General features: G+C 38.2%; 3 protein-coding genes across 3 annotated transcripts; all 3 read left to right on the top strand.

The window, feature by feature from the left end:
• The first annotated feature begins 400 nt into the window (after positions 1-400).
• Positions 401-2,651, top strand: LOC311093692 (perforin-1-like). Its single transcript, XM_084131256.1, has 3 exons — positions 401-434; positions 639-1,159; positions 1,276-2,651. The coding sequence occupies exons 1-3, from the start codon at positions 423-425 to the stop codon at positions 2,477-2,479; spliced, it is 1,737 nt and encodes a 578-aa protein (XP_083987382.1). The 5' UTR covers positions 401-422; the 3' UTR covers positions 2,480-2,651.
• Positions 2,652-3,890: 1,239 nt separating this feature from the next.
• Positions 3,891-8,637, top strand: thap7 (THAP domain containing 7). Its single transcript, XM_084130433.1, has 5 exons — positions 3,891-3,945; positions 4,707-4,786; positions 5,333-5,488; positions 5,617-5,745; positions 6,477-8,637. Exons 2-5 carry the CDS (start codon positions 4,707-4,709, stop codon positions 7,993-7,995), a joined length of 1,884 nt encoding a protein of 627 aa, XP_083986559.1. The 5' UTR covers positions 3,891-3,945; the 3' UTR covers positions 7,996-8,637.
• Positions 8,638-10,294: 1,657 nt separating this feature from the next.
• Positions 10,295-12,484, top strand: LOC311093640 (ras-related and estrogen-regulated growth inhibitor-like protein). Its single transcript, XM_084131169.1, has 4 exons — positions 10,295-10,483; positions 10,570-10,623; positions 10,726-10,802; positions 11,139-12,484. The coding sequence occupies exons 1-4, from the start codon at positions 10,369-10,371 to the stop codon at positions 11,553-11,555; spliced, it is 663 nt and encodes a 220-aa protein (XP_083987295.1). The 5' UTR covers positions 10,295-10,368; the 3' UTR covers positions 11,556-12,484.
• The last annotated feature ends 1,891 nt before the right edge of the window (positions 12,485-14,375 follow it).

Below are 14,375 nucleotides of genomic sequence, written 5' to 3'. Positions count from 1 at the left end.
GTGGTTAATCAGAAACACCTGGGGAGACTAATAAACAAGGAAAACTACAAAGGACTACAAAACATGGCACAGGACAAGAAATAACAAAAGTCCACACAAGACAAGGGGAACACAAGACAGGAATCATGACATTTACAGTAGCATGGTAGGAAAAATGTAACTTTTCTGTATTAGCTTTATATTTATCAGAGAGGAGCACAATACATTTTGAGACAAAGGGGCCAGGGGCTTGATTCCCCCCCCCCCCCCCCCCCACCGCACCCAACCCCACCCCACCCCACACCCCACACCCCACACACACACACACACCTACACACACACCCACACCCCACCCCACACACACACACACACACACACCACCCGCGGTGCATCATATAAAATGAGCAGACAACATATTTCAGATTCATTTGATCAGCTCACCCATGAATTTAATGGTAAAGAAAACTGAAAAATGTATCACATAAATCATATTATGATTTAAAAGAAACCATTATTATTGTTATACATATGTTCTTGTAATATGTTTATAATGTTTAATGATAGTATTATATTGTTAATATGATTAATTTTATGATGACATTATCATTATGTAAAATATAATAATTTGACAGAAATGTTGACATCTTATCTCACTACAGATGATGGGGCAGTTCCAGATTTACCTTGTTGTTTTCTGGGCATTGCTTCTCATGACCATTTCTGGAGAGGATGACATAGGTGCACCAAAAGAGTGTGAGGATGCTCCCTTTGTTCCAGGGCACAATCTTGCTGGAGAGGGATTTGATGTTGTGACCATGGAGCGAAAAGGATCTTACGTGATCAACATGGAGAAATGGGATTTAGGAAACAGCACTTGTAAAATGGTCAAAAACAATTACATGAATGGAATAAAACAGAAGCTACCAGCAGCAGTTGTGTTCTGGAGGACCTTGCCAAAGTGTTCAATGAAAGTCTCCAGTCAGATCTTTGAATCAAGTGAATCACTGGTCAATGATTCATCATCAGCGCTCTCAGTCGGCTGGAAAGTTGGTTTAGATGTGAAGGCTGCTGGAGCTGCAGTCGGAAGCACTCATTCCAGGGAAGCGAAATTTGCAATGAAAAAATCAAAAGAAGACAAATACAGTTTCACCAAACATGAAGTTGCATGCAGCTTTTACAGGTGAGAGAGCTGGGTTGTTTTTCCTCATAGAATGACTAAAAAGAATTTAACTTTAACTGTAATCTTCTACCTATTTGGTCCCACTGAATTCAAGTTTATTTACTGTTTCTTTACAGATATGGTCTAGCTGAAAAGCCGCCTCTTCATGCAGAGTTTCTTGAAGCAATTAAATCACTCCCTGCATCCTACGATCCAGACGCCTACCGCAACCTGATCACCACATATGGCACTCACTTTACCACAGGTGTCAAGTTAGGGGGGAAAATGAAAGCCATAACAGCCATCAAAACATGTCAGGCAACAGTGAGTGGGCTTACAGACACTGCAGTGAAAGACTGTTTGGATGTAGAAGCCTCTGGTTCATACAGTGTAGCAACTGTGAAGACAGAGAAAAAAATGTGTAAAGAACTGAAAAAGAAGATGGGCACAAATCAAAAGTTCAGCACCATGTTCAGTGAGCGTCAGACAGAGATTATCGGAGGAAACATAATTGGAGAACATCTGCTTTTTTCTGGTTCATCACACCCAAATTCCCTTAAGAACTGGCTTGAGTCTTTGAAGAGCCTCCCTGACATTGTGCACTACTCCCTGAAACCCCTCCATTTCTTACTGAGTAAAAAACACCCTGTCAGGAAAGGACTGAAGAGAGCTGTTGAAGAATACATCATTAAAAATGCTCTCATGAAGGTTTGCTCAGAGCCTTGCAAGATTGGCAGGAAGTGCAGTGCAAGAGACCGATGTGCTTGTGTTTGTGGAAGTAGTCAAATTATAAAGTCTAACTGCTGTCCAGCTGAAAAAGGACTTGCCACCCTGAAAGTCTACAACCTTAGAGCCAAAGGTCTGTATGGAGATGCGACTTCTCAAACAGATGGTTTTGTAGAAGTAGAATATGACAGAAAAATGAGACGTACTGCGACTATTGACGATAATGACAATCCACGTTGGCGAGAAACATTTGAGTTTGTTCCTATTAAGTTTAGCATGGCCAGTAGACTAACTTTTAAAGTGTATGATGCAGACAACTGGAGCACCGAGCTCCTTGGTGAATGCTCTTTTGAACTTAGAAGTGGAGTTGTGCGTCACGCTTGTGCTTTTAAATATGGCACCTTCTTTTTTACCTATGAAGTGAAGTGTGCTCCCAGTCTAAATGGCCCACAGTGTAATGAATACAAACCTTCTCCAATGGCTTCCCCTCTGGCTGACATTTTCAGCTCAAGAAATGGTGTTCTGGTTAAAGACATGCCCAGGCTTGAATTAGCTCACAATAACTCAAATAAGTTAAACTTCAAGAGTACTTATGGAAAGCAAATTTTGCTGTGACCTGCATCTTGAATCCATCCTTGCATGAAAAATAACCTTCATATAGCCTAACAGCACTTTCATCTGCGATAGAAAATAAGTGTATTAGTATAATTTGCTTAGTTCTTCTTCCATTGCTTTTCTTCTTTTTTTTCCCCTGTGTTTTTGCATTAAAAAGCATTTTTAAAGACAGATTTGTGTGTTTGTGTTCTTTTGGGTTTATTATTATTAGACTTGCAAAATGTAATAGCAACTTACAGTGCACTCACTACAGGCAGTGCTGGTCCTTCCCTAATTTTTATATATATATATATATTGTACCACACAATCAAATTTCATTATCATGGTTCATATTTGCAGGCAGAGAGAAATAGGTTGAAATCTCTTGTACATCGCTAGTATGCTATTTTGAATTCAATAGACTTTTTTTCACTGTCGTTTGCAATAAGTTCTAATATACCTCAGTATGATCACTCACATGACAATTCTCCGGTGATGGCTCAAAACAAATGTTGGAACTGTACATGCATTTATATATATATATATATATATATATATATATATATATATATATATATATAGTTTATATAAGTATATGTAGTAGGGCCTAAATTGTGCTCCTTAAATCACGAAATTTTAGCTTCATCCATCACATCTCTTATTCATCAACAATGCAAGAAAAACTGAAATACTGTTCAATTAATATTTTTTCTTATGCCCATGTATTACAACTGCAGGGTTTCCAGTGTATTTCTAAGAAGGCCAATTGATGTGATACATTTAAGTGTCTGTGGTTTTTAAGTATGTTTCTGAGCTTCAGCTTTTCACACATCAGCTGAGCTGAGCTGAAATGCATTCAGCAACCTCTCTGTATCATGCACACCACTTTAAGACTTAGGCTAAACTAGCACAATGTTTTTGTTTGTTTGTTTGTTTGTTTTTAATAAGGGGGGTGGGGGGCTGTGTTCTAAGTACTAAGAAATGCAAACAAGCGAATGTATGTGAGAATCAATAGCCACACACCTGTGCACGTTTATTAGAGACTGTTGGCATTTGAAAATAAGTCTCACAAAAAGTTTCAAAACCATCACTGAATTTACTGGCAATAGTTCCACAATGCCACCTACAAATGACTGGAATATTTTACATTTTGTAATAAGTAAATAAATGTAATAAGATCAGTATAAACTCAAACGGCATTTGTTTCAAAATTGTGACAGAAACACGGGGATTGATTTTTAATTGCTGTGGTTAATGCAAGCATAGTTAGCCTATTTCTGTAGTTCCAAAATAACATTTTAAAACAATTCCAAATTAACATGCCAATAAGCAAATATCAGCGTTGTCCCTTCAAAGGGCAAACTTACGTCCTATCGCAACGTCAGAGTAATACATAGCTGTGATTGGCTGCTGCCGAAAGGCGGGTCTAATCTACAGCGCCTAGGAAGAAGAAGACGGCCATCTGCGTGAGGTCGCAGGCCTTTGTGGTGAGTTTAAAGAATGATCTTAAAGACAGAAATTGCTGAGAATATTCTTTGCTAGAAAAGCAGCCCGCATTTTTTTTCAGTAGTCTGGGTTTATATTGTTTTCAAATGAGCAACATGTCAGCTGCTGACTTAAGTATCGGCTGTTTTAGCACCATGCTATGTAGTTACCTAAAAAGACGACACTGCTGCCCCAAACACATCACATACGTGAGCTGACATCAAGTCACATCGATACGAGCGATCTGTCGCCGATAGTCGGCTGCTTGAATGACTGCTACAACAAAACAGTTTACGATATAGGGCCTTTTACCACCATATGAACTGGCATGCAATTTTAAGTAATTCAAAACAGGAAAACGTGTTAATTCTGAAAATCTAAAATAAATGACTGATGAATATGATGCATGCAGAATTGAATTTTTAAATTTATGTAGTTTTTCCTTATTCATTTATTATTATTATTACTATTATTGGTGTTATCTTTATTATTATGCTTATGTTCATTTAGTTTTATTGTATTTTAACTTGTATTCTGATTATGATTTTGTTTATGTTATTTATTTATTTTTCCATTTACATTTAACTGCATCTTATTGACAGGTGGTAGGCTAGTAACATTTAATAAGTTACATCTGATCTCATTTAATTAAATTAAATCTAATCTAATTTAATCAGATCATTAAAAGCCATTAGGTAAATGTGTGTGATTAAAAAAGTTAAAAAGAGTAAAAAATATTTTTTTGTTTTTGTTTTTCCCCTAGATGCCCAGACACTGCTCTGCTGTAGGTTGCAAGTCAAGAGACACAAAAGACGTCCGGAAATCTGGAATCACTTTTCACAGGTGCATATAAATGTTTCCAAATCAGTAGTGGCCACGTTGGAAAAACTGACTTAATATTTTATTATTTGCATTCAGACCTTTTTCTTACTGCTGTTCATGACCCTAACAGAACAGACCTGTGACCAACAAGTTGGGAACCAGCTGAACAACTACTGTATAACATGTTTATATTTACACTGACACAGGTGGTTTAATTTTAAATAAGCATTAAAAAGCTGATTTTAAAAATGACAATTACAGTAGAAAGTGTATGTGATCCACAGTCTGATAGTTTGAGAACTGCCATGCCCTCTGAATCAAAATATGCAACATTTTGGTCAGCTCAAGAGGAACTATAATGATTAATATCTGCCCCCTAGTGATCAGTTCACTGAACTACATGAGATTGTTAATAATAATTTGCATTGGTCTCAACTTATTGTCCATATTCTTTTGTCTGTTGAAAAAGAGTGTGAAAGAATATAATATGTCTCAGCTGCAGTTGTTCAAGGGGGTAATTAAATGATCTTAACTTGTCAATATTGTTGATGATGTTACATTTTCCAGGTTGCCAAAGAAGGGAAACCCTCGCCGCACAACTTGGATTATCAACTCTCATCGCAAAGGCCCTGAGGGAAAAGGCCAGTGGGACCCCCAGAGTGGTTTCATCTATTTCTGTTCTAAACACTTCTCCCCTGATAGCTTTGAACTCTCTGGAGTCAGGTCTGCTGCTTATCAGACTCGTGACTTTTCATAGAAGCAATGACCAAAAAAACTTTACGTTTAATTCTGTTAAAATACAATATATTAGAAGATTAGAAAATAATGTTGATACCTCCTTTTTTTTTTAGTGGCTATCGCAGATTGAAGGATGATGCGATTCCCACTGTATTTGAAATTCAGCCTAATGAAAGAGGCACTGCTGGGAAATGTGCAACAAAACGGAGAGGCAGACCTCGAAATGTGGATAAACGTATCAGGTATCTTACCTTAAGCTGCAAAAAACCTCTTTTTATTGTGCTATAGTGAACTCTGACCCTATGTATGACGTAGGATGTTGGAGTAGCATAAGCTTAGGTGAGAGCAGACGCCTCTCGCGGTTCAAACAAATAGGGCTGGGTAACAAATTAAGCTACTCTGACATTTGTCTTTAAAAATTCTCCTTCGTGACTGGTGTTTTGTTTTGCTCTATCCTATGCACTTCCGCGTTCATCGGAACATCAATTTACCGGAAGCCAGCGATTATAGTTTTTAAAGTTATAAATATGAATAATTTTCTTACAAAAAAGCACGTTTTTAATATGTACTGCAATACAGGTACTTGATTTTAACTGTAATGTGTTATTCGATATTAAATGTAATAAACTGCAACTTCATTACAAATGTGTAGTTACAAAAAAAACTGTAATATTGCTAAATATTATGCCAAATTAAAATAACTGTTTTCTATTTTAATATATTTTCAAATGTAATTTATTCCTGTGGTCAAAGCTGAAATTTCAGCATCATTACTCCAGTCTTCAATGTCACATGATCTTTCAGAAATCATTCTAATATGCGGATATGATGCTCAGAAAACATTCATTATTATTATCAATGTTGAAAACAGTTGTGTACAATTTTTTCTTTCAGGATTCTTTGATGAATAGAAAGTTCAAAAGACAATAGAATTATAAAAATGACATCTAAAGCTGTGCTTAATTTTTTTCAGTGTCAAGAACTCCAATGATAATGAAGGCTCAGAAAGCAATGAGATCTTCAACAATGAGACTGTGGTGCAAAAAGTAGCAGATAATGAGTGTGAAAAAGGCGAAGGGGAGGATAAGCATGGGCAGCCTTCATCTGAGGCTCCTCAAACTTCTGAAGAGACATTATTAGATGAACAACCTCCTGACCCCTCTTCTCCTCAACCTTCTCCACGTCCACCTTCTCCATCCTGCTACATGAAGCGCCTCCCCCCGCCTCCTGGCTTTTACTTGCCGAAAGAGCACAACTACGCTCAGTTGTGCCCTCTAGTGTGGCGAAAGCGCTACGACAAAGCAATCGACAGCTTGGAAAAAGCGTTGCGTCTTCTGAGTGCCGCCCGCCGGCGGGAAAACCGCCTACGCCACGCACTGCTGCGCCTCAGAGAGAACCGACTTAGGAGTACCCTGTCTCGCTCACGAGACGGGGTGAAAGGGAAGGAGGCCCGAGGAGGTAGGTTTTCAAGCTGGGCTGCTCAAAAGGGACAAGGGACGAAGGTGGAGAGAGGTTGCAATCTTGAGGGATTGGAGGAGAGTGCAACTGATGAAATAGATCTTCTCGCTGAGGGATGGAACGGACAGGGACAGACGAGGGCAAAAGTCACAGCGGAAGAAGAAGAAGGGTGCTGTTTTTATTGCGGAAGGGACAATGAAGGAAACAAAATAAGTGGGTACAAAGATTCAACTGTAGGACCTGATGAGGTTCAAGGATCTCAGGCAAGACATAAACCTAAGAGAATCCAGGAAGTCAAAAGGAAAGCAAAGGTGTTCAAAGAACAAAAGCCAGAGGACTCTAGGACTGATGTGGCACCTGTGGAGCAACAAAGCTACTACTTATATTACTGTGAGAGCGCAGAGAATGAGGACACAATGCAGATGGTCACCATGGAATTGCAACCGCATCAATTGAACACTGAGGAGGAAGCATCTCTTGAGCTCCACGATAATGCAGAAGCAATCCAGGAACTCGCTCTACTTCATCCACAGAATGACATGCACACTGCGCCTGGACCTATTCAATACTCGGCAACAATACAGGAAACTTCTTCACCATTCCAGCTACAGCAAATCCAAGTGCTTCAGCCGCATCAACAACTTCTTCTCACTGACCCCGCCACAAAGGAAAAGAGCGAAATGGAAATCGAGCAGGGAGAGGGACAGCAGTTTTTCTGGGTACAGGAAAAGACTGATGATCATGTCCTACTGATGCCAGTTGTTACTGAAACAGGGGAAAGGAACAGAGTCGACGTTGAGACTGTGCAGCCTCAGGCCATATTGGATAGATTTCATTCAAAGGTCACAGAAGAAAGGGATGGAGTGACTGTGAAGTGTGATTCCATGATACTGACATCTACGGGGTGGGAAAACGGACAGCTCACACACCAGTCGGACCTGAGGCACACAGCAGTGGGGGGAGATGTCAGGGAGAGACTGAAGGAACATTTGGAGGGGTTTCAGCTTCAGCTTAGCAGCGAGTTTATTGACTGATACGTCTCTCTTGTTATATTACTATCTAATGGTTTTATTCTCCACTTACAGAACATACACAGATTCTTCAGTTGACTTTGGCTAAGATGTATGAAAGACATCAGCATCATTTTCATATGTTGGCAGAGTATTAATTAATAGACATTTAATACAGCGGTATTTTAATTGGAAAGTCATAATTCAATAAAACTCTTTGGCTACTAAAATGTGTATGTTGGGCAATGTTTAGTAATTGGATTCATTGACTCTGTTCAAAAAGGCCAAAATTACAGTTAAAAGCTAAAAAAACTTGGGAACTAATTTGAATTCAGGTTTGAAACGTACTCCATTATTCTTCCCAGTCTATACTGTATACATTCATACCCATGAACACCCATTATGTAGTAGGTTTTGAAACAATCGTTTGTTCCCTCAACTATAATGATCAAGTTTTACTTTCATGAAGAATAGGAAAAATAAATGCATTTTTTTTTTACTTTATGTTTGTCAAAACATCCTGAAAAAATGTACAGCAGCACAACTATTTTCAACACTGATAATAAGATTTTTTTCTTGAGCACCAAATTGGAATAATATTTCACAATATTAATGTTCTTTTTACTCTGTTTTGATCAAATAAATGCAGCTTTGGTGAGCATGATAGACTTGAATCTTACCAATCCTAAACTTTTCAATGGTAACGTAAACATCTTATAGGGAATATTTTTCATTGACAATGTCACCTTTGGCCTATAATAAGGCAGACTTAATTTTCAGGTTAGTGATAAAGTAAAAAGCCTCCCTAATTTTGTTCTTCAATTCACAAAGCAAGAGACGGGCTGGTTTGACTTATGTGATTAAAAAAATCAAGTTGTTACTATCATTCAATTTACATGTTTTTCTGCTGGTAGTTTTTTAACAATTGAAGTTCCGTTATTTTGCAATGTGTTTGTTACTTTCTCACTCAGATACTGAGTATTTACAAATTACCTCAAATTATAATAAAACCCACAACCACTCAGGGATCTTCTCTCTCTGCCCAGGTCAACATCTCAGCACCCAGCTTTAAATTTTAAACACTCCATTATATTATTATCACCCCAGCAAAAAATGAAAATCTCAGTTAAACAGTATGAGGCTGTAGTCCAAACAATCTGAAGATATATGATAGGCCTTTTTTGAGTTGAGTTGTTTAAAGTGGAGTAGGCTTGATTCTATTTTCTTCAGAATTCTGTGAATAATGTCCATCCACAGATGCTGAATAAAGGAGATAAAGCATGTCTATTTCCCTGAAGGCGCATATTGCATGTAGGACATAGTGACCGTAAGGTCAATTTAAATGTAACAATGGACAATATTACCATAATGGCCCCTATTACCATAATGTGAATTTCCTCTCATTAAAACTCACTTGCAGTATAGGCTAATGTATTTTAGACCAATTTAGATCCATTTGTTCTGTTGCAGCCATTTCTAAAATGTGCTTGATTCCCTGTCATTTGTTAATGTGACCACCAGGAGGCTACTATACCCAGTATCGTGCTTCTAACTGAAGTAGAAATTTTCGCATACACCACTTGGCGTCGCTCTTTAATAATTATCAGAGTATGTTGATGTAAAAAATATATATATATTGACACAGAGTTTGCAGCTAAACGATGACAGCATTCATAGTAGGCCTATGCTTACAGCAATGAGGTTTAGAGCAGGATCTGAGCAATGTAATTTAAAGAAAATTGTCATTTATCGGTTAATGAAGGCCGTGGAAGCTTCTCAAGGCAAGCTGAAGAACTTGCCATGTTTGCCATGGCAGATCAGGAAGGGCTATATGTCTGTGTTGTATTGCTAATTTAATGTAGTCGTAATTAGTTGCTAAAGATCATCTCATTTAGAAGCATTTGCAATTCATAGCCCTTTGCTGGATTGGTGTCATGCCTTGACAAGAGCCTCAGTTGCTATTACAATGTTGCTGAAATATGATGAACCCTGAGTTATAATTATAATAATTTATGTTATTCAACAGTCAATGTAGCCTATTATTGTTGATATAAAAAATAAAAAAAACTTTTGCATGAAGCCGTCCCCTTCATGCATATTTCATAGCCTATAGCTTACTTCACAATGGTACATTGGATACAAATATCTGTTTTGCTTTTTATTTATCTTAAATACTGAACTCATAAAAATAATGTTTTCCTGTGTTGTGCGTAGTGAAAATGTATTCTACTAAATTATAGCCAAAACCAACAGACGCTCTTCGCTCTGATTGGTCAGTCTAGAGAGGAAGCCCCGCCCAGGCATATTGAGCCTATTTAACCACGCTTTCTAGTGCGCTTCGGTACGCTCAACACCTGCACACTGTAGGACTCTACCGACAGCCTGTACTACCTACCAATGGTTGTTCAAGTGAAATCACGCATTCGCTACAGCAGCAAAACAATGGAAGGCAACCAGCAGAAAGTGGAGGCCAACATTTTGTTACTTGGAGCTGAGAACGTTGGAAAATCTGGTAAGTTCTGCAGCAACCTAATTGCCTGTACTTTAATTTACAGTCTGAATTACAGCTCTAACAATCTCTATGTTTATTCTTCACAGCCCTCACCGTGCGCTTTCTAACGAGGCGGTTCATTGGAGAATATGGAGATATAGGTAAACAGATTAATGATTATCACTCTCTTGTCTTGATCCCCATTGTAATTTGCAGTAAAATACCCTTCGTTTTGCTTAACTTATTCTTCTTTTTTTTTACAGAATCAATATACAGCCATACTGACAAGATCGACGGGCGTGATATTTGTTTCAACATATGGGACTCCCTTTGCCATCAGGTAAGCATCTTTTTGCCAATTCCAAAGAATGATTGAACGTTTTTTTGCACGGCAGTAGTATGGCAAGCCATTTTAACATTTATTCCTTAAAACTACTATTTATCTAGATATACAGTTTATTAAATAAATCAATTGCAACTATCAGTTGGGATGTACATGTGTAGCCTACTAGCATCTAAAAAAAATACTAGCCTAATAAATGACTAATTAGAACAGTAGATTTTGGGGATAGTAACTAAGTACCTATTGAATAGTTGCTGATAAAGCTGAAATCTGTACCATAAACAATTGGAGTACATAAGTGAATAGAATTAATGGATAAATCTCTTATTTCAGAATGGAGAGGAGTCAGGATACGTTAGCGACAGACAGCTGCAGTGGACGGATGGCTATATCCTTGTTTACAGCATCTGTGACCGCGCCAGCTTCAATGTGGTGCGGCAACAAGTGCAGTGCATACGACAAGCCAAGCAAAAACTGGCCAGCACAGCTCAGATCATCATTGTGGGGAATAAGAGAGACCTCCAGCACCGACGTACAGTGTCAAGTGAGGAGGGCCGGCTGCTGGCGCTCTCGGCGGACTGTGGGTTTTTTGAGGTCTCCGCTGCTGAGACGTACCACGGAGTGCTGATGGTGTTTCACGAACTGTTTGAGCTCATCCGAGAGGCAAGGGCACTCAAGAAGGGCACCGCAGGCTTCAAGGGTATCGTGAGGAGCATGTCGGCCGTATTTGGAAGGAAGCGGACTGAATAGTTTCACATTTCCCCTTTAAAGCGGTGGAAGAATCATGGAAAATCTCTTTATGACATCCATATTGGAACAAAGACTGATTATTGATCTCAACTGGATTTTTGCAAGTTGACAATCTTAGGGGCCATTCACACTGTGTTCCGTCTGTGCTGTTTTTGGTTGGCCTATGTATGGACAGACATCTTTGGCCATTATGTTGCTGTTTTTTTTTGCCACCTCACACCATGAGCATCACTTAAGGCGCGTGTCAAGTTAAAAGTAGTTCAACAACAAAAAATGTCTCTAGACCCCTCATGTTTTATTGCTTCGTTCTGTTTTTGAATGAAGAAACGTGTCTTGTGTGAAAGGCCCCAAATTCCTGAATGTTCTAAGAATGTTCAAGTTAGATTTAAGAATACTAATAATATTAGGTCTCATTGCTCACTCTGTTTTGTTTTTTATATATCTATATCTGACCGTTCTCTCCTTGTACTTCTATCGTTTTTTACTGTAGCTAATAAGTGCAATTGTTGGCTCAATGCTTCTTAGGCCCTATGCAATTAAATGAGACGGGTTGTAAAATGTGGCCTCCAACACACGATACATGAATATTGTGACAATGTAGCAATTTTTTTAATTATTATTTTGTGTGTGAAAATATTCAGATTATTTAAGTTATTTTGTTTCTAAGTCCATGGATAATGGTCAAATAAAGTGCTAAAATCTGAAGAATTTTTACAGCCATATACATTGATGTGAAACTGAAAAATTATGCCCACTTTTACCATGGTTGATCCTTAACTGTTCTGAGTATAATGTATTTTTAAAGTCCTATCAGTTTCATTCGATACATTTGTGTTGCTAACTGTCAAACACACAGATGATTGTATATATTGCAAGTGTAAAACCATATGCTAATATTGTTTTATAATAAAACATGACAAATATTTGAATTCTGTTGCCTTTTTAGGTATAGTTACAACACAATGTGCTGTTCCATTAAATAAGCATGTGATAATGCATCTTGCCAAATGTAATTCCAATAGCAGTAATGCAGCCTTTAGAATCTGCAGTTTGTATGTGTCTTAAACTGGCGATTTGCCTCGTTGCTTCCAGCTAATAACTCTGATTCTAGTCACGATTCAGACTATTGACAATTACATCCTTAATATATTATTTCAAGATTGTGGTGCTGGACAATGTCTGTGCTCAATGGATAATCGGCAACGGCACACACACATTTCAGATGTTACTGGGTTCACTGGTATCCACAAAGTTGGCAAGCAAAAATCCTGGAAAACGGACCTTGTGATTGAAATGTGTTTAGAACTGAATTGTTAACAGGGAGCAACCTAGTAGACTAAATAAGGACTGACACTCAATCTGCTTGCAAAGACCACATGCTGTCAGTTTTATTCATATTAATATTTACGCTTACTATAGCTGACCTAATGAGCACTGTATTTTTCTCACCTGTTAAATAAGTTTTTTGTAAGATCAAGATCATCACACATTATGTGTATGACTTACGGTATAAAATTAAGGATTGTGACCATGCTCAGTCAATCTTAATCTTAGTTCTGTGAAGTCACTTCCTCTTGTCACCTGAGCACTTTTGTAAAACTACCCATTTTTCCCTTGTGTAAATAAAGAGGTAATCTTCCTGGCCTTATAATGGAAGTAAAGCCTGTTGTGTCCCAAGTTCAGACACCTGAGCATCACATGTTCATTCATTCACATGTAAGCAAGCTCAGAGCAGATCAGATCACATGTATGGCCCATTGTTGGCACTTATGTGCATGGGATTCTGTACATGATTTTACTGTTCACAAAAATATGACTAATCAACACATGATACACATTGGTAATGACACCAAAAATTAGTGCAATGAAAATGTGTGTCATATAAACCAGACTGTGGCCAATATATTGACTCTTAAATATATATATATGAAACCTAAAGCATAAACAGTACTTATGCACGTTTTCCACATTTCAAAGGCTTCGAGGAGGCAAAAAGAACCAATTTGCTTGTCCACGTTTTAGAAAAAACAATTTGTAATAGTGAATTAGAGTATGACTATATTGAAGAAAAGGGAAAAGAAAGAAAAGGGGGAAAAAAAAGATTGAGAAAGAGAAAGGGGCAGCTGGGTCTTTCTGACATTGCCCCCCTCTAGGCAAGTGGGCGCTTTGCGGGGGAGCTGACTGAGACTGTGAAAGCTGTTGCTATGAGCACCACAATAACCCTCGTCAGTGATAATGACATCATTAACACAGACGTGTCTCCATCCATAGTACGCCTAGTGACACACCAGCCTGAATTCCTCCTACAACCATGTGTACGCTAACGTTTACACACAAGCATACGCATGAATATTCACAGTGTGCCATGGGGCATCATTTTCTGGCATATTTTATCATGCTTTCACAGCAGAGGCAACAATAAGTGGGTCTTTCTCAGGAAATGGTGCCATTTTTTAACATTTTCTCATTTCATTTGAAAAGGTTACCTTTGCGCTTTCAGGAAATCATATTTTCCCACCTAAAGCACAAAGTGCCAGGGCTGTAAGCATCATAAACATTGGGAGTCCACATCTGGGGCTTTTTTTCCAATCAGCATTGTTAAACTATTACATCTGATCAAAAATATGTGGCAAGAAATTAAAATCCATCAAATCTTTAAATGCATCTTATAGATCTAATTATTAACAATTCATCCATGCGTATGTTTCCTTGTAATTTTTAATAAAAAGTCATTCCTCAATCTTCTGGTGAAGCCATAGACTTCTGTTTAGTACGGTGGCCGAGAGAGCTCAACGCGCTGCAACTGAAGAAAACACATGC

The sequence above is a fragment of the Abramis brama genome (assembly GCF_963993115.1).
Source record: "Abramis brama genome assembly, chromosome: 12".
NCBI classification, from domain to species: domain Eukaryota; kingdom Metazoa; phylum Chordata; class Actinopteri; order Cypriniformes; family Leuciscidae; genus Abramis; species Abramis brama.
Note: the sequence above shows the minus strand (reverse complement) of the source record. Positions and strands in the feature narration are given on the sequence as shown.